The sequence below is a fragment of the Stegodyphus dumicola genome, chromosome 1 (assembly GCF_044657685.1).
Source record: "Stegodyphus dumicola isolate Sdum_Otavi_A_Nest chromosome 1, ASM4465768v1".
NCBI lineage: Eukaryota > Metazoa > Arthropoda > Arachnida > Araneae > Eresidae > Stegodyphus > Stegodyphus dumicola.
This window is the reverse complement of record NC_140768.1, coordinates 148,773,543-148,794,328: the sequence shown is the minus strand read 5'-3', so window position 1 is coordinate 148,794,328 and position 20,786 is coordinate 148,773,543. Positions and strand designations below refer to the sequence as shown.

The 20,786-nt window shown below is 31.9% G+C and overlaps 1 protein-coding gene across 2 annotated transcripts in view; it reads left to right on the top strand.

The window, feature by feature from the left end:
* The window catches only part of spel1 (DNA mismatch repair protein spel1), a 181,230-nt gene that overhangs the window by 124,107 nt on the left and 36,337 nt on the right, over positions 1–20,786 (top strand). For both annotated transcript variants that reach the window (XM_085821872.1, XM_085821875.1), the window contains 5 exons: positions 5,073–5,165; positions 10,841–10,905; positions 12,961–13,128; positions 17,357–17,448; positions 17,548–17,702. In XM_085821872.1, the coding sequence (XP_085677998.1) occupies positions 5,073–5,165; positions 10,841–10,905; positions 12,961–13,128; positions 17,357–17,448; positions 17,548–17,702 (573 nt within the window). The remainder of the gene's footprint in view (positions 1–5,072; positions 5,166–10,840; positions 10,906–12,960; positions 13,129–17,356; positions 17,449–17,547; positions 17,703–20,786) is intronic.

Sequence of the window (20,786 nt, the reverse complement as noted above, 5' to 3'; positions counted from 1 at the left end):
GGGTACCGTCAAATTTGCAGTAAAAGTAGACAATCGACTAAATTGGATTGAGTTAGATAATGTGTTATATAATCTAAATCTAAGGAGAAATTTACTATCAGGACCAAGGTTAGAAAAGGCAGGTGCTCATATTGTGATTTCAAAAGAGAAGATGAGGATATCTTTATATATATAAGCGGCTAAAGTGTGTGTCGCCGATAGTTTATTGTTGCCACTCATAAAATTTTTTGCAGAAATTACTGTTTCTGCAGTTTTTAATTAATATCTCGGCCGATTAAAGTCGTACGAAGATGAGAACGGTATTGATGAATTCGGAGAATTTTTTGGAATCCTAGGATATGCGTCTCGAATGTTAATGTTGTGCCGTTCCGTAGATATTTGAGAAAAGAATTTGGCACATAGCCAAATCCCTCTAATAGGGAAAACCCAAGAAAGAAAGTGGAAAACCTAGGGGAAAATTAGTTTTTAATTAAGATCTCGGCTAATTAAAGTCCCACGAAGACGCGAATGTTCAAAATGCCGTGCTACGGACCTGCGGAATACAGCGGTGAGCTTTGCTAATCCCAGAAGCCAGCCATTTCGGAGGAGATAATGTTACTTCACCCCATATATACATATATATATGCAGCTTGTCTGTTTGTCACCGATAGTTTATTGGTTGCTTGCGTAACTGTACTAGCCAATGGGGTGATTTTGCCACGGCACAAGGTTGCCGTTTCAGTTGAGATGTAGACAATTTCTTGTAAAACTTGTCTTTGCTATGACCATCAATAAGTCTCAGGTCCAAATGCTTAAGCATGTTGGCATTTTTTTACCTGAGCCTGCATTTGGACACAGTCAACTTTATATTGAATGTTCAAGAGTTCGTGAAAGAACGGGCATAAAATTTAAAATAATGGATGGTCCTCCGCAAGGCGAGCTTAAAAATGATGGAAAGATCTACACAAGAAATGTTGTGTACAAAGAGATCTTTGACATGTGAATTAACATTTTATTATTTAAATCACCATATTTATTGAGCTAGCGGTGGCTCTTAAGAAATGTCCTGCCAGTGGTTTTCTTTATTGCACTTTACTTTAAGCAGTTAAGCAAGTAGAAGGAGAAAACCCTGTGGGGCAGTAAGCAAAGGGGCACCCTCGCCGCCTGTCCTGGGTAATCCATTCAGTTTGAAATAGCAGACACCTCTGCACAAATCATTTAATTACAATTTATAATATCTAGAACAGCGGTCATTTCGTATGACTGCCGGGCTTTCTAGTACTTTAATAATTGGGATAGATTGTGCTATGCTAAACGATATGACGGACTTTATCACATAAAACCATTTAGATATGCAACAGATAAAAAGAAGCTGGTTACGGTACAGAAATTGGAAAGTTAAATAAAGTAGACGATGCGACGCTATGTCATCAGAGATTTTGCCTTGTAAATTTTGATTATATTAAGAATACTAGTAAGAATCAAAGCGTGAAAGGGTTACCAGAAATTGAAAAACCAATGGAGAAGTGTGAACCGTGTATTATTGCTAAATCTAGTAGAATAACTTTTAAAACTGTTCCAAAGAAATCGAATAAACCATTGCAGTTGGTTTATTTAGACGTTTGTGGCCCACTCCCAGTTCCATTTAAAGGTGGGAGTAAATATTTTCTCGCTATTGTGGATGACTATAGTAGACTAGTAAGTGTATTGTATGAAAAATAAAAATGAATCGTTCTACAACTTTAAGAATTATCATAAGCAAATGGAAAGACTGGCGAATAGAAAATTAATAAGTAAACGCACCAATAACAGTGGGGAATTCTGTAACTGTCAATTTGAAGACTTAGCCGAAAATGGAATTAGTGTTGAACGCACAAACGCGTACACCCCAGAAGAGAATGCTGTGTGTGAATGTTTTAACCGAATGACATTGGTCGCAGTTAAAACTATGCTCAATGATGGTAAAATGGAAAACGAATGGTGGGCAGAAGCTCTTGGCTGTTTCGTACATACGTGGAACAGAGTATGTCATAAAAGCAACTGAACCCCTTATGAAATGTTCCTAAATAAAAAACTCAGTGTCATTTATTTTAAAGTATTTGGTTGTAAAGCCTATGTTGGTGTGCCAAAACAGATTAGAAATAAATTACAAATGAGGTGCAAAGAAGGAATCATGGTAGGATATGCGAAGGAAACTAGGTGTTATAGGTTATGGCTACCAGAAGAATGCAGATTAATAGAAACCTGTACTGTGAAGTTCGATGAAAAACTGAATGCAACAAATGGCATCCTGGACCAGAAATCAAAAACTAAGTTTAAAAGACTAGAGGAATCTGAGCTATTAGCAGAATCAGATGAAGAACAGTAAACTTCTAGAGAAGAAATAAAGTTGTCAGATGACAAATCTACCCCGAAAGAAGTATCAGACTGAAACTGGCAAAGAAAAGCAGTTAAAAAACCAGACGGAACACGTACAGACATATATTATTACGTAGAGGGAGCAGACACCCGTTTTAGATCCCATAATGATATTGAAAAGTATTGTGAGGCAAGAAATATTAAATTTGAAAAAGATAAATTTGATTTTAGTGGAAAAAAAACGAATATTCGGGGAAAGTTAATTTTGTAGCACGGCAAACTAGCTCCGTGTCTGAAGAGGCAAATTCCGTAGAAATTGTTATCCCACAAAATTTTAAAGAATCGCGAAAATCAGTAAATGCCGAGGAATGGGATAAGGCAATGAAAGAAGAAATTGACACAATGAAGAAAAGGAAGGTTCGGGAATTAGTCGAAAAGCCAGAAAATAAAACTATGCTAGGAAACAAATGGGTCTATACACTAAAAAGAAATGAAAAGAATGAAGTGGTTAGATACAAAGCACATTTATTAGCACAGGGATTCAGGCAGAAAAGACGTGAAGATTTTGATGACGTTTACAGTCCTGTAGTAAATTTTTCAATCATAAGAATATTTTTCACTATACTGGTATGTTTATATGGATGGAGTAATTGTCACTTAGATGTAAAGAACGCATATTTATATGCAAACCTAAATGAAAAAATATATATGACCTAACCAGAGGGATTTATTGAAGAGGAAAATAAAGTGTGTGTGTAAAATTTATTACACAAGGCCTCTACATCAAAGCGGCCGTGAATGGTTTTGTGAATTTGAAAGTACTTTAGAAAATCTACATTTTAAGAAAACACAATGGTGTAATTGTGTTTATAAGAGTTCAAATGTAATTCCCTTGTTATATGTAAATGATATTGTGCTTTTTAGTAAAGATCAATATAGTATAGATAAAGTAATTTCACAGCTGAGTAATTTTTTGATCTTAAAGTATTAGGCAAAACTAAAACGTTACTTGGAATTGAATTCTTAGAGAATGAGAATGTGGTTTTTATACATCAGCAAAAATATATCGAAGAAATTTTTGGAAAATTTAAACATTTCCAGATACCAATAACTTCACTTCCCATAGCTAAGGGCACTATTCTTACAAAATTAGATTGTCCATCTACAAGTGCAGAATTGTATACATTACCCTTTAGAAATCTGTTGGGATGTTTACTTTTTGTAGCTAACAGGACATCTAAATTTATATTGTTATTCAGATGCTGATTATGCAAGTAATAGGGATGACCATGTGTCCATGGGAGGAATTATATTATATTTAGATTAAGTACCGGTAATCTGGAAAACTGTTAAACAAAAGTATGTAAGTTTATCAACCATGGAAGCAGAGTATATGGCCTTATCGGGGGCAGCAAAAGAATTAATGTGGAATAAATGTCTTACAAGATGAAATTTTAAAGTTTAATTTATGAGAATGTAAACTGTGTGATAACAAGTCTGCCATTGATTTTTCTAGATTTTAATAGAAAAACGTCGGACTAAAATATCACTTTAGACATAAAATATCACTATTAGAAGACTAGTAAATGATGGAGTGTTTGACCTTGAATTTATCACCAGTAAATTAAATACTGCTAACTTATTTAGAAAAGAGGCGACTGCTGTTAATTTAAGGAAGTTTTGCTTAGATGTTTTCAGTGTTTAAAGACAATAAGTGTTTTCGTATAATAGAATTGAACTGTGAACTTTTGTAATTCTGTGTAAGTTTCGTTTTAGTTTTCTTTATGCAAATTTTGATCGGAGGTCAATCGGCGGTAAGCTAATGTGGTTGCCGATGACGTCAAGATCGGCGGGTTGAAGTATTATATATATGTACGCCAGTATCGCTGAATGTGTGTTTGTTAGCATTATGCTAGTTTTCTTTCCCTCAAATGGTTTTAAATGTAAAGGCTACAGTGTTAGCTTATTTTATTTTAATTTACGGAATAAAACATGAATTTTATTTAGATTAGTCTTAGCTTTATTTAAGGGAAGCAAAATATGCTTTGCCTGTATCCCAACTGCCAATACGCGCATCATGCAAGCGCGTAATGTATGCTCTACGCATGCGCGCATTGAAAGAAATATTTAATAAAGTAAACAAATACATATTAAGCTTTTTTTTTTCGTAAAACTTGATACCCTTTAGATCATAATTGCTGTTTATTTCATAAATTACGGTTTCATATTTTTAATTGTATAATTTCTGCGTGCCGTCTTACCAGATTTAAATTGATGATCTATAATCTGGAATCGCCGAAGTCCCGACAAGTCTGAATTACGGACTTTGTACTGTCATTCATTGTCTTTTGATCTATTATTACAATGGGTTGCTACATGAAATTTTTGTGGTTTTCCTCCACATGTAGCAAAATGCAAACCATTTTTCCTTAGAAAGTGCTCCACAGCGTCATGCATTCTCCAAGGTAAATAACCTTGGTGTTCACTACATAAAAAATTTCCACTGCCTGTTACATTCAGCTTTATGCCTAAAATTAATCAAGAGAGGAGAATTTGAAGAGTATCTTTTCGAGGTTTAACTATGGGACCCTTTCTTGGCGCTCAACAACTTGGTGGGTCTTAAACTGATTCCCCTCTTTACTTGTGCTTTGGAACTCTTTACTGTTACTCAATTCTTTAACTTTTGCATCTGGTATGATCATTAATCTGAAAATCATCTTTGTTTTCCTTTTCAGGAGAATGTCAAATTATTCTGCAACAAGCTCGTCATCCTATTCTAGAATCAAAATTAGGAAATTTCATTCCTAATGATGTTGAAATATCTAAAGGTAAGTTCAGTCATGTGCCCTTTTAACTCTCTGAGTGGTATGACTGGCTTCATCTGCTCATGAGAGTTTTTGTCACTGGGTATATATTAGCTTATAATTTAAGATATTTTCATTTCTTACTTTCTTTAATAATGTAAATGTCATCTTTATGTATGTAAGTTTGTGATAGTAGAAACTTAAATAAGTAATTACACAAATTTAGCTAACAAATATTGTTTAACTCTTTGTGGCACGGTGTGCCCAGACTTAAATAATTTTTTTTTTTTTTTTTTTTTTTTTTTTTTTTTTTTTTGTATCCACAGAAAAATTGAAGGAAAAAGGATTCATAGATTACTACAGGTTACTCTGAACCTTTTTTTATTTATAGTAGATGGCAGCTCAACACAAATCAATCCATATATTTTAGCCATGTTTAGTTTTTAAAGATCATCATTTTTCAAAGAAATCTTCCATATTTTTTTAGGATATAAATGGAATTGTTTGAAAAGAAATTTCTATACTATTTTCTTGGTTGTACGCTTATCTTTTTCTGTATCAGTTTTAAATTTTTACCTTGAAATCTTGCTTAAAATCGAAAGGCGAACATCATTTGTGTCCAGAGTGGGCTCAGTGAGAGACTGTGTCTTTGTTTCTTTGCAGCTCATTCACAATAGAAAGGGTTGGTCCACATCATTGTTTAATTTCCTGTTTTTCTTTCTCTCCACTTTGACGTTTGGTTATCAACTAAGAAATTATTGGGGTGATTTTCTGAAGGTCGAGTAATTTTATCAGTTAGCTGTTAGATTTTTCTTTAGAGCAGTACTCTTTCGCTTTCTTTCAAAGAAGTTTTGTTAGCGATACATTTAATAGTTTTGATTTGTAGACGTTTATTTAATTTAATTTTATAGTTTATAATTTCAAATTGTCGATATAATATTAGTTTTTTTTTTTTATTATTATTTTTAATTATTTTCCGAATGGATCAAAGAGGGCTGACAATTTCTGAAGCACTGAAAGTGCTACACGAATTGCTTTCAGGTAGTGAATCTGATATGTATCCCGGTATATGTGCAAAACATGCAATATTTGGTTGTGCTTTTTTAAAGGTGGTATCACTTTCTTCGAAAAGTACCACCATGAAAAAAGTAAATGAAAGTGTAAATATGAAAAAATATCATATACCCAAGTTACTTTTTTCCCATTCATACACATGTAATCATCATATAACCCAAAAGAGCTTTTTTGGGAGGGTGTAGAGTAGTAGGTCTTCCCCATGGTACACCTTGGGTAATGGTAATCTGCTATGGTATTCAGAATCAAGTGTTTTTTTAATCGTAGGTAAAATTGCTTACTGTTTTATGCACTTCCCAGCAATGCTCGTTTCAGCACTCTTTTCGAAGCTCTATTTAATCAGTGTGTTCCCTTCGAGCACACCCACAGAATTAAAATGATAAGTGCTATCTTCGCAAAATTTTCCTGTGTACTCCTCTAGGCCTGATTAGACTGCCTACTGTTTTTCTTTGCCAAAATTCCAATTTTAAAAGGTTGCGTGCCAGGAAGGGTTAAATGCGAATCTTCATTGACAGATCCAAAAACACATGCTGCTCAGAGAGTGAAAGGAGACTTTTTAATTGTTTCATAATCCTTTTCACTCATTTTATTTTCAGTTTGTATCTAAAAATTTTTAATAATCTTCTTAAGTAAATCAGGAAATTAAAGTAATTATATGTTAGCTCATTACAGAATAATATTTTCTATAATCGGTTGTTAAAGATAACATGATAGGTGAAATTCATGAGACTCCTTCCATAGAGGGTGAATAATAGGTACTAAGTGCGTCGGTCATCTATTTCAGAAATAGTTTGAGGGATGGGGTTTTCTTGTTGCAAGACAGAAAACATATGGCAAGAGTACTTAAATAGCAGAAAAGGGAAGAAGAATTGGGCAAACAGCAAGGCAGAAGCAGCCTTAAGTGACTGTGATCTTCTAAGACTCAACTGTATTGCATAGCCAGCAAAACTAAACTACCCATTGCACTTTGTCAGCTGAGGGTGATGGATCAGTAAAACCATTCAAACCAGTCTTGTGAAAATTTGCAAATATAACACTGTTATTTGTTGTTTGACCTCTAAATGAATACCCATTTGATTGAAAGGTTCATTCAGTCAGACAAATAGTTCATGGACTGTGCAGCCTTCACTCTATTGTATCAGCTTCAAAAGCTAGGAAGCAGAAACTTTTTAGAGTACTACATCTCACTGCACTCTCACTAGGCTCAATATCATGCAAAGAATGCAGATCACTACAAGCTGTGTTATCAGTTACTAGAAACAAGTAACATGGAGTGATAATTCTTGATTCTGACTGACACTGATGGTAAGCTAAGAATATGTTGCCATTTCTAGGAAGTATTAGATTTAGTGTGTCCAGTTGGAATTGTACAAGGTCAGAGTGGGTCAGTGGTAATCTGGGATATTTTTTCTTGGCAATGTTTGTGGCCTTTGCTACTAGTATGCGATCACTTTCATTCTTTTCTGCTATCTGGGCAGAAATGGAGTACATCATTAAACCTGCTTCTGTCATAGATGTTGTTGGTTATAAACCTGGTTTAAGAAGCATTTTACTGAAGTCTACCTGCTGAAATGCTCACATACCTGCTGAGATACCCAGATATGAATCCCATTGAACACTAAAGATACTTTGAAAAATGTGTACGGGCACATCATCCATTATCGACATTCTTAACTAATTCATGAGCAATTCGAGAACATATCTGGCAAGCTATACAGCTATAGAGCGTTTCCATAGACATTCTGAATCCAAACTTCATTGTGTGATAGCAATTATCAAGGCCAAGAGAACAGAAACTCTTTACTGATTGGGTATCCCTAATTCTGTATATATTTATGCTATGTGAAGAGTGAGAGGTCAAAGATTTCTGTAATGAAAATGGTATGATTATCATCGTGTCATTTTATAAATTAGATAAATAGCCGGCATTTTCACTAATCTTTTTTTTTTTTTTAAAATTAAAATCATGAAAAGGGTAAACGTTTGTTTACTGAATATAAGAACCAAGGTAGACATATCCTACCTTAGCCTACCTACTGTAGGAAAATGTGAAGGGATTAAAAAAATTAAATCCTGTAAAATGCATATCACTCTTTAGAATCATTTTCATGAAATTTCTGTGGTGGCAACCAGAAAAAGCCACAATTGATTCTTTGAAAGGCTTTAAAATTTTTGGCTGGCACTTAACTAACCCTTCTTAACTTCTGATTAACTGTACCCTTTGCCAAAAAGTCATTAAATCAATGACTTTGGAGGGCATTTGCGAAGTTGATGGCAACTAATTTTTTTGCCTTGCTGATGTGTCAAATGCAACATCCATTTTCAGCTTGACACTGCTCGAAGAATTCCATACAAGAACAATTAGTCAATAAAATTAAGAAAGCAAGAAAAAGTACTTAGCTTTTTTCCCTCCTGCATTGTTCTTTCCATGTATGCAGCAATCTGTTTTTGCTATAAAAAACACAGAGATTTTCGCATACTCTGCATCCATATAGTTTCAGTATTTCGCACTGGCCAAAATAGACATGTGCTATGCTCATACTTGAGTTGCCACATAAATACTTTTTGATGAAGTCATGGGTTGCCTCATAATTATTTTGACACCATGCTGCTTTGCCCATGAATACTTTTTTTATGACTTAGAAGGGATACAAATAATTAAGAAGTATCTTTTAGTCCTCTGTAATTGTATAATTATTATTAAAATAATGAATAAAACTCATATTAGAAGTCACAATGATATGAGCACATAAATCATAAATGCAATTTAATCATAAAACAGATTTTGAAATGGGTTTTTGACTATATATTGTGCCTTAGTTTCTTATCTAGTTTACAAAGGGAATTATATTTAGTGATTTGTCGTACTCCTTCGCAAAATTATTTTGTGCCAAGGTATTAAACAAGTATGAAATTAATTATGTTTTTGTGAGAAAATTATAAATTTTTTATAATCGTAAATGAATTAGTTAATTTGTTTTGTAGTCATGGTTTTCAAATATCATGTACATAATCATTGCAGTTTTCTTTTCAGTTGTTTTCATTCGATGTCTATAAAATTAATACATGTGTCCTTTTTTCTTTTCTGTTGTTTTGTGTAAATTAGGACTGATGTATTCTTTGTAGTTGTTGATGTTATGGTCTTAATCTTCCAGCACGTGCATGTCATATTTTTTAAGACATCTTTTATTGTACCGTTTTTGGCACGAAAAATGACAGAATGAGTGAATATTGATAATAAATTTGTTAAAACATAAAATATTAACCTTATTATTGCAAAATACAAGTGATATCACATGACAGTAAATTATTTTTAAACACTTGCCAGGTGGAAAAGCAATGATGTATATCATTATTGAAATTGAAAAATTTATTATTTAATAACTATATTTTAAAATCCAAGCTAGTTTTAATATTCATCTGTCCTGTATTGTTGATTTATCATCGAAATAAATCTATAAATCCAGAAATAAAAATCTCTTGTAGCTCATCACAGCTCTTGTTATTTCAGTTCCAGTGCCATCACTTGAGAACAATTCTTTTGCATTTACATGGTGTCCTTTTTTTTATTCCTATCATATATAACAATCTCTGTCTCTTGAGTATGTTGTCTTTTAGCAAACTTATATATTTATTTGTACATTCCAAAATTTCATCAAGCATATTTATATCAACTATTTTCAAAAATGTTCCTATTTCATCCTTTATATCCTTGGCATGGTGTTTTAGGTCAGGTAACACTCACAATATTTCATCTTTGAGCAGTTTGCATACTTCTGTTTTTGCCACTCAGAAGATTTATCCTTACTAATACAGAATATACCATCATCATTTCTTTTTTCTAAATCATTATTACTATCATCATCCAAAATATATTGTTCAGATTCACTGCTGATGATATTTATCTCTACATTTTCCTCACTCAGATCGCTATTATTCTCATATCCAAAGCTTTCCTTGTCTTTTTTTTTCCTTCATCAGATAATTCTTGAAGAATGCGAGCAAAATCAGCTGTTTGCAAATATTTTTTTGCGATGAAAGCCAATATAAAAATTATAGAGTCGAATTTATATAAATTAAAATAATACATGTCAATTAATAATATAAAATGACAAAATAATTGAGAAAAAAATATTTTCTGAAATTTCACCCACGACCATACGCGTGTTATTAACTTTTGCTAAGAAGCTGCCATGTAGCGCAAAAGCCCAGTAAAAAAACAAAAAGGTCATATGACTTCCTTTAGATATATTCCATGATGTGGGGAAAGGTTGAAAGGAGGATAGAAATGTCATTCTAACGTCTCAGCTGCGATATGCGAAAAATGTGCATTAAAAACCGAATTTGTCATAAACTTTGTGAATAGCGCACGTGCTGAAAGGTTAATTTGCACTATAATAAATAGTTGTGCAATTTGTGTGATGCTTCTGAAACTAACATTTTAATATGAATTAAAAATCATGGTTCGAGGGCAACATGAAGAGTCATTCTTATAAAATCCCCCCCTTTTTTTTTATTTGAAGAGACATTCTTATAAAATCTCCCCACCCCCTTTTTTTTAATTTATTTTTTATTTCTTGTATTTATGGGTTTTTTTTTTCTTAAATAACTTTTTTTTCTTTCAGAAAAGCATATATTTTATTTTGTTACTGGTCCTAATATGGGAGGGAAGTCAACTTATATCAAATCTGTAAGTTCTTAACAAATTTCTTTTAGAAATTATTATATTAACAATTTGAAATCATTCTACAAATATTATTCTAAGCCTGTTATGTATACAATGTATGACAGAAATATATCAAGTATTTATTTTGTTCTTTGGCTGTGTTATTTCATTTGTTATTTATCAGCTGAACATTATTTTTATTTGAAATATTAATTGAGCTTTTTATGACCTTTTTTCTCTGATTCTGTTGCATGTTGCAAATTTATAGAAAAGTTGAACATGAAGATTTGGAACATTGTTGAGACAAATAATAACTCTTAAGGACCGTTCCCATTGGGGTTATCTGAATCAGTTCCATCTGTTGATTAGGTCTGCTATAAGAAGTTCAAATTTTTCAGCTGAAGGAAGATTGTTTTTTTCCATTCCGTAAAGCAGAATCCGCTGTTAGCTCCAGTAAATTTTAATGTGAGCTATCCTTTAGTCAAAGTAAACAATTAAAAATATCCCAAAGAGGAAAACAGAGAATGGTAGGAATTCATTTTAACTTATGAGGAATGTTACAAATTCCTGAGCAGTCTTAACAATTAAAGCAGCATCTAAGTGGTTCATAGCTACTTAAAATATCCCATGTGTACCGTTACTCAAGGGAGAGAGGGGAAGGCATTTCTGGAATCTTTCAAAGAAAACTTAATCCTGTTTTTTCTAGAATATGTTTTCTGGAAATTTCCAGAATGTCATCAGATTGGCAAATAATTGCCAAATATCACCAATTTGGTGGGAAAAGAATTGTCTCTGAGGTTTAGTTTGGAATTTTGTCTATATCCTTGATTGTACTTCATTTCAACTTACAATTTAATTGTTAATATAAAATTAAATCATATAAACACAGTCAGCAGCTAAAAAACAATTACAAAAATCATTAAATAAAATACTTGATAAATAAATATAAAGTTACCATACAAAATGTATTAAGTAAATGAATGAATGATTGGAAGCAACAAAAATATAATTGAGGATAAATACTTACAAAAATAATACATATGACCTGCATTTCATTGTTCTATGATATTTTCCATATTGTAGCAAGAAAAATTGTATGACAGTTTTACAATGAATTTTATTTGAAAAAATAAAACATTGTAGAAAATCTGCAATCGTCTTTACTGAAATGTGCATTTAAACTGCCACTACACACCATTTAATTATTTTGAATACTTCAAATCATTTTCTAGAACTCTCTCAGGTTGTTAATGATAATGTAGCAGCTCAATGAGCAGTAAATGCTTGCACCAGGAAACATCCAAATATCAATATGAAAGGCCAGGTTTCACTTTGCCTTTCATGGTGCAATATGTAGTTTCTTTGCTGACATCTTGGTTTGACTTTGGTTAGTGTCACTTACTACTTTCAACAGCACTGAGGCCACTGCAATTGCCATCCATATTAAAGAAATTTTTTCACAAGACAGTGGCAGCGTAGCAAGCTAAAGCTTGATCTTCATATTGATGATCATGGATATGATATGGAAATATGCTTCAGCACACATAGAGAAAACAGTAAACTATGTCACATATACTGCAGCACTCTTTATCACAGTGCAATAAAAAAAACCAACTAATCATGCCCATGCACCAGGGACCACAAGGTACTAATGCAGTGATTAATTACATCAGTGTGCGGATCTCACAACCACACCTAATGGTAATTAGTTGCATCTTATAATGCATTATAAAATGATACAATTTGATTTTAATCAACTTGGTAATTAGTCAGTACTGCTAGCAAGAAACAGGTACAAATATCAACATAAAGCCCAAAATGCACTTTGCATGAGCAGTATGAAGTTTATATTCTATGCTGCAGTTTTTGGTTTAATCTTCAAGTTCGCCTTCCATGAATCCTATGTCAGTAGTGATATGGCAGTTATCAACCTTATAGATGGTGTAACAAGACAGCAAAAGTATTCACAAGACAACTGTATTTGCAAGCTAACATTAGATCTTTCATAATATGTATGTGAAACTGCCTTATTATTATTGAATAACTTTTAATTTTTTAAGAAACAGTTTCTCATTTTAGGTTGCGCTGAATGTTCTTCTGGCTCAAATAGGATGTTTTGTGCCTTGTGATGAAGCAACTATCTCCCTCACAGATGCCTTTTTGACTAGGATTGGTGCTTGCGATAAATCTTCAAAAGGAATCTCAACCTTTATGTATGAAATGCTTGAAATTCAAATGATAATTAGGGTAAAGTGAGACTTCAAATTTTTAACACCTTTATTGAAAACTGTGATAAAACAGAAATATTTAAAATAAGCATTCCGTGTTACTGTAATCAAACCTGAAATATCAAAATTATGTGCTAAAACTCTGCTAATAAAAATACCTTGTGTTAATTATATTATTTTTATGTCAAAATAAGTGTTCTGAGCAACTTGAGGAGAATACTTTGCAAAGTATTGAATTGAATATATCATTTTTGCAGAAGCTTTTGTCATTGATGCTAATAATTAAAACATTTATCATTGATGCTAATAATTTAATTAAATTAAAAAATGAAATGAATAATTTATTTACTTTTATGATTGTTCTCAGGCTGGTTGGGACTATATTCCATTTGGATGTTTGAAAAATCTGTAGAACTGTATTTGCTTTTTCTGTACGTCTTATCTGTATGTGTTGCCATTTCAAAGGTTATGCAGATAAACAAATTTGTATCGACAGTTGAAAAGTTATTTAAAATTTTTGGAGCACTATGTTATGTTACTGTGCATTTATCATCCGTTTGTTTTGACCAGTGTTGCCACTTTGGGAAACATCACACCACTCTATCCTGGTGACTGTTCAATCCATAGTTAATCAGTTATCAGTGATTTTAGCAGACATTGATGTCCTTTTAAATTTATTTTAAGAATTTATCTAAATTTATTGCATCATTCTGCTCTAGTGGCATGTTTTATGATCATCTGCCTTGACAGACACTCATATCCTCTGATTTAATTTTATTCTAAAAATTAATCTAAATATGTCACCTTAAATTTGATGACAAGTGACCATGAAAATGTAAATCACTGGTGATAAATTGCTTTGATGGGCAGGTGTCAATGTCTTTTGACTTAATTTCAATAATTCTAAGTAGCTGTGCTCCTCCATTTCAGTCAGTTATAGGTGAACTACCAGTAACCCATCATGGGTGATAAGCTGCTTTGATGGGATAGTTTATTTTAATAATGCATCTAAATTTAATGTACTGTCTCATACCAGTACCTGTCACATGTAATCAACTACTTTGATAAGTACTGGTATCTTATTTTTTATTTTAAAATCTACGTAAATTTGCTGTGTTGCCATATATCAGTTACTTATGGCAGTGGTCTGAAGCTGAAATTGCTTATGGTTTGAAAACAGCTGATGGAGCAGATTTTTTTAATCAAAAGAGAATTGTTTAAAAGAAATTTTTAATTTCACTTACTAAATATTCATAAACAATAATATTAATATCATAGAGGGGAAAAATTACATTTGTATTTTTACTTGAAATGTAATTTTTTTTTTTTTTTTTTAACCTGCAAGACATTTACATGTAATTCAAATATATTAAATGCCAAATATCGAATTTTCAGACTAACGTTTATTTCAAATAATTTGAACATGTTCAATTAATCGTTAAATTGCTTACTTTAAATTAAAGTAACTAAAAATAAGCACATTTAAAAAAATTTCTAGGCACTTGAGAATAAATAATAACCTACTCTATTTTTCTTATTTATTAAATTTTCCTTCAACACATTTTAAAAAAATATGTATGTTTTGTATATAAATAGTTATAAGCTTCTTTATGTCTTACTACAGCTTGATACTTGATGGTGCTAAAATTCTGATAAATTTTGTAGCCTTGGAAAGAAATTCCCTTCATTATTCAACTGATTTCCTTAATAATCTCCATTATTATTTGGAAAAAAAAAGAAAAAAGAAAAAAAAAAAAGATTCATATATAAATGTATTCCCAAACAAAGCAATTGTTCTTAGTGCAAAAATTCATTACTGTGCTTATTTTTTCTCAAGTACAACTAAAATTTTATCACATTGTTAATTAATTAGCACCATTTACAGATTTTCTGGTGTGTTAACCAGCAAGCTACCAATTTCAGACCACTGGTCTATGAGTTGGCTGCCTCTACTTGTCTTGGGCAATAAATTGCCTTAACTCTTTCATATTGAGAGAGGGCAAAATCTCTTTTCCCCAAACATCGAAAACACCGTGTCTACGAATTTCTCCTGGAATGTTTTTCCTTCCCCCTATGACAAATTGAATACTACAGCGCTAACAATAACCTACTTAAGTAAAGCGAGAACTTCTTTCGTGGATGCTTTCACCCTGTGTGAAGTTCCTTCTTGGGACGGGATTGCAACTTTTGGCATCAAAAGCTAAACATTGACAGTAAACAAAGGAAAGAGAAGGTGCATTAAAATAATAGAACTACTTTTAGTTGCTTCGAAAGAATGATTGACATGTCATTTAACAACACCTGAAAGTAATAAGCAGTGCAGTAGCGTGATGGGGGAAAGCACTAGGTAAGAAATTATTCAGGTGTTTGGGGCATCCAGCAAATGTCTGAATGCTCGGGCGTTTGGGGCAACTTCGATGCGAAAGAGTTAATAGGCATTGGTGTTCTATGGTTTAATTTAACAGTCTATCTAAATTTGCTGCCTTTTGCCATATCAATCAACTATGGATTGACTACTTGTGCCTACATAGATCGCAGTCTATCTAAATTTATTGCATTGTCCCATACGGACCACTTATGGGTTCATTGCCAGTGCACTTTGTCACAAATTACCATCTTCTTTGGCATGCATCTGTGTCATACCTTATTTTAATAATTCATCTGGTAATTTTTATGATCATTTGCAGCATTTTAAAATTAATGTAGATGTTTTTACTGCCATGTATTCCATACTTTGTACATAATCGTTTATTTTTATCGTAATGCAAATGATGGAATTTTGTTTTTTGTTTATCTCATTTTATTTCAATGAAATTTTGTGCAAGTAAAAAAAAGGATTTTTGATTTTCATGAAATTAAAGACAAAATGTATTTTGTTTTATCCAAATGCCTGTGGCAAAATTATATTGTATTTTTCTAAACTTAATGATTCATTTCTGTTTCGGCAACCAAAAATGGAAGTATTTTATTTGTATTTAACAGAATACATATTATATCAGTGGAAAACTGACTTTTTACTATATAAAATAGTAAAATTATGAAACAATAACAGAAGAAGGGTGGGGGAGAGAAAAAAATGTTAAAACTTCTTGCTCCCCCCTTTTTATTGTAATTTATTATTTGTATACTTAAAAAATTGTTACGCTTCTTTCTGTTAAAATTTCTGAAAAAGTACTTTGCAAAATTATCCTTTTCCAAAATCCAGACTATGAGATTAAATTTCAAGTTTTGCTGGACTTCTGGAATGTGAGAAGAGTAGGTTTCTGAATTACATAAAGGTTACCTTCCATTGACTTTTAATGCCAGCAAAAAATTTCAGTGCTGAATGATTTTGATTTATTAAATAAAAAATATTTTGTAAATAGTTTATTCTTAAGCCATTCGGGATCAAAAAGTTAGAGGCTCATAATGCTTTATCAAATTATTATTATTTAATTCTTTTATGAACAATCTCTTTGCCAACAGGTGCATGAAATCAAAACTTTAACTATTTCAGGAAAGGGTCAACTTGTGAAATCACAAATTGAGAACTCCATGAAATTTTTGCTTTGAAATGCCACAATTAACCTGACTTGGTCACGTGTGAGGAATATGTTCGTAAAGTGGCAAAAAACACTGTTAAGCAGTAATTTCTGTTCTGCGCAATGTATTTGAGCAAACAGACTTCTAACCTTGTGTATATTTAAAAATAAGGAAGAGGAAATGGTGGAATGTCATCTCCTATTTACACCTATGCACAAAAATTTGTTTAAATTGCAACTTTTTTTTTCATAAGTAATATTTACTAATTTGTTAATTCAATTTGAGATTCTGTTAATTTTGTAATGAAATATAATAAATTTCTTTCCTTCTTCTGTATTAAGTGCAAGTACAATTTTAATAGGTAAGGGTCTGATAATACATCATGTAAAAGGAATCCTTCATTCATAAAGTTTAAGAATCACTTCTGTAAAAAATAATTGATGATATGCTTTTTTAAAACAAACAAAAAAAATGCATTAAACTTTTTTTCTATGTGATTTAAATTTGTAATATCATATAAAGCACAGGAAATTTCTAACATGTTAATTTCAATATTTGTTGATAATATACACACATATATAGTCACATACTCAAAATCCTATTTATTTTAACAAGTCCTGTCAAAGCCATTTTCAAGTCCATAATATAGATTAAAAATAAGAGTGTGTTTGCAAATTTAAGTATTACATGAAAGGTAATTTTAAAATAACTTATTTTTTTCCTAGTCAGCTACATCTTCTTCATTACTCATAATAGATGAAATGGGGCGTGGGACATCTACTTACGATGGGTTTGGCCTCTCTTGGGCAATATCAAGGTTTGTTTAATATTTAATCATTGATTTGTTTTGTTAAATGTTTAAGCATAGCTTGTAAAATTGTATGCTTACACTAGTCTGTTTTGAATATTTTTCTAGGCATATTGCAGAAGTTATAAAATCTCCATGTTTGTTTGCAACTCATTATCATGAATTAACTGAATTGAGCAAAACTGTTCCCATCATAGGCAATCTTCATGTTGAAGCTCTTTCTATGGAAGGAGATATTATTTTTCTGTATCGTGTGAAACCCGGTAACCATGTTTACTCTTTTGCATTAAGTAATTGGAATTTGATTGATTTTTACAGGGTTCGTAGCGGTCCTTATAAGTGCTTATAAGTCCTTATATTTGAAAATAAAATATAAAGGCCCTTCTAGGTGCTTACTTTTTCTTTAAAGCCCTTATTTTTTTATTTTTTATTTTTTTTTTTTTTTTTATTATTTTTTAGTGCTTATTTTTCACATTTAGGGCTTTTTTTTAATGAACGTGCTATTTTTCCCCATACCAAAGCCGAAACTAAATAAACAACTTTTCTTCCTAATATGGAATGTCAGATGGTGAGTCATACTCCCGGAAATAGTTTTTCGCCCTTTCTCTGCATTAACATAACCTTTGGTGTGCACGAAGAGTACAGACAGGTGCCCGTCGTTCTATTGGTCAAAGAATTGCGAAAGCAGTAGAAAATTCCACTACATTCGGCATTCTTTTCCTCTCACCCAAATACTACACATATTTGAATTTTTATCAAGATCTTAAAAATTTGCATTCTCGTTCTGCTTGGTCAGTTCATATTCGTGTTTATTATGATCGTTATGCTTATGTTATGAGCATATGTATGAATGTTTTTAATAACATAGTTGCAGTAACTGCTAAACTTCCAAAAATGGTCGTGTTTTAACACGGATTAGCTTTCTAAGGAATAATATTCGGAATGGCTTAAATAAAGGGAAAGTAATAGAAAAGTCAAAATAATTTCATTTTTTTTGGCCAATACATTATGCAATACGAAGGTTGGGAGGTCTCCCCTTTCTCCGCAAAATCTTGAATATTGAAACTAACAGTTCGATGCAAAACAAGCAACGGACCTTTTTTTTTTTTTTTTTTTTTTTTTTCTTTTGGTCACTTTCCAATCTGGATTGAATAGGACTAAAAGTTCTGCGGTCTACCAACCCAAGCGAAGAATGATTCTATTCTGAAAATTTAACGCCGTCTGTTGAAAATTAGAATGAAAAACACCCCAGTTATTTAGTTCTTTATTCTGCCAATACCAGCAGTTCTTGATTCCGATTGCATAATATCACGATTGCATAAGGAAGAATTACGGTGCACGTATTGCGCAATAACGTTATTTTGCAGAGGTAATTAATTTTGATGTTCAGTCCGAGATTTGTTTACGAACACTTAAAAGAGTTTTACTGTGCTTTCTAAGCAGAATATTTTTTAGTTCTGTTGGTTTATTTTTATATGATTCACATATCAAAATGTCAAAAGCATTTATTTAGCGGAAAAATCTAAAAAGTGGCTACAGTCAACCCCCCCCTCCGCTCCTCTTTTTCAAGTTACGCTCAACTGTCCGAATATTCGCCAGTTTCCAAGTATGCGGCTTAGTTAAGCTTTTACTGTTAAAGGATGACTGCATGAAGCAAATTTCTATCTTCTGATTTCAGAAATGTCCTTCTTTTTTAAAATTACTTTGCTTGCAATATATGTTAAGAGAAAACTGATATACAATGAAAATTTAGAAAATGTTCAGAATTTAGATTTAAATTATTTAAATACCAATATGAGTGGAAAAATAAATTGTATTTATTATTAGGTTCCAAGCAAATATAATAAATATGCCTTATTATTATTTATTTTCTCTATTTTGAACTGAAATTTCATCATTAAATCTTGTAATATAGTTTAGTTCTGCATAGTTTTTTTTTTCTCTCATTGCAAACTAGTTCTGTATATTGAACTGTTATTTAAAATTTAAAAAAGAGTAATTATTATCCGTGGTTGAAGTAATGCTTATTCTCTTTTAATAAATACTGCATTTCTCATATTTTAAATTACGAGTCTAATTTTTAAGGTTATGCAGTTGTGTATAATGTAATTAGACAGGTGCTTATTTTTTTTCTTAAAATGTGCTTGAAAAGTGCTTATAGGTGCTTATTTTTTTAACTAAAATGTGGCTATGAACCCTGTTTTATGTTTACACTTGTTATTTTGTTTAAAGAATCTGATTTTATGTGATGAAAACTGTGTTTCTTATTGCATACCCTGTCCATTAAAATCTTTCTGTGACCATTATCTTCACAACCCTTGGTCACAGACATATAATTCAGCTCTTGATACAAATATTCAAAATTTGGCATTTTAAAAATCAATTTTATTTATTTATTTATTTATTTATTTATTTATTTTTTACTTACCTCACTTGTCTTATAATAACATCAGATCAATTCCACAAATTTTATTTTGACCAGGAGTGTAAGGTTGCATCTATTGAGGGCATGGGTTTTGAGCACCTTTTTTGATGATATTACAGTTGTTAATAATACATTTACAAACATCCAATCTTTCAAAGATTATAGCTGACTTTTTCTGATAGTCCCTCGGTCTTTATGGTTGTAGTTGAAAAAATATATATATATTCTCATTCTTATAAGTGAAACAGGGGGGAAGAGGATTTCTTTGGGACAAAATTTCACTGAGCTATTTAAAGTTTCTGATGAGGTTTCTCTGAACACTCAGGCCTTGTACACAAATTGAAGAGCAAAATTTGTATGTAGATGAAATACCAGTTTAGGAAAAAGTTTCTGGTGTTAATAGATTAAGTAACAGGCATTGAAATGCAGATTGCTGTGAAAAATTTTAATTAATACTAACTTTTTTTCAAAAAAGATTTTTAGTGAGAAAAATTAAATTCATATATTATTCATAGTTATTTCTGGCCCCACAGTTGCTAAGTATTTAAGGTTGCTGGATGCTGGAAGTTTGATCCCAGGCGAATGGGCTGCCTGTGTGGTTGATTTTTGTCCTTTTCCCCTTGTGTAATGCAAATATGAGACACTTTCACTAGAAAGTCGTCCACAACAGCACCCTTTCCGAGGCAAAAAGCTTTTCAGTATTCAATAAACCTAATCCTGGTTCTTTTGATCTTAACCCATTGCCGGTTTTCACTTTGACGGCAAAAACAGACCAAAATGTCTCACAAAAGTTTTCACTTTTGTCCTCAAAACGGGCTTGCCTCCAAGACTCAGGGTGTCTCAAAATGGTTTTGCCTAGAGCAAAAACATTTCTCCCCCCTATTCATTTTCCGTCTGTTAAGCATTCAAGAAGACAGAGAGT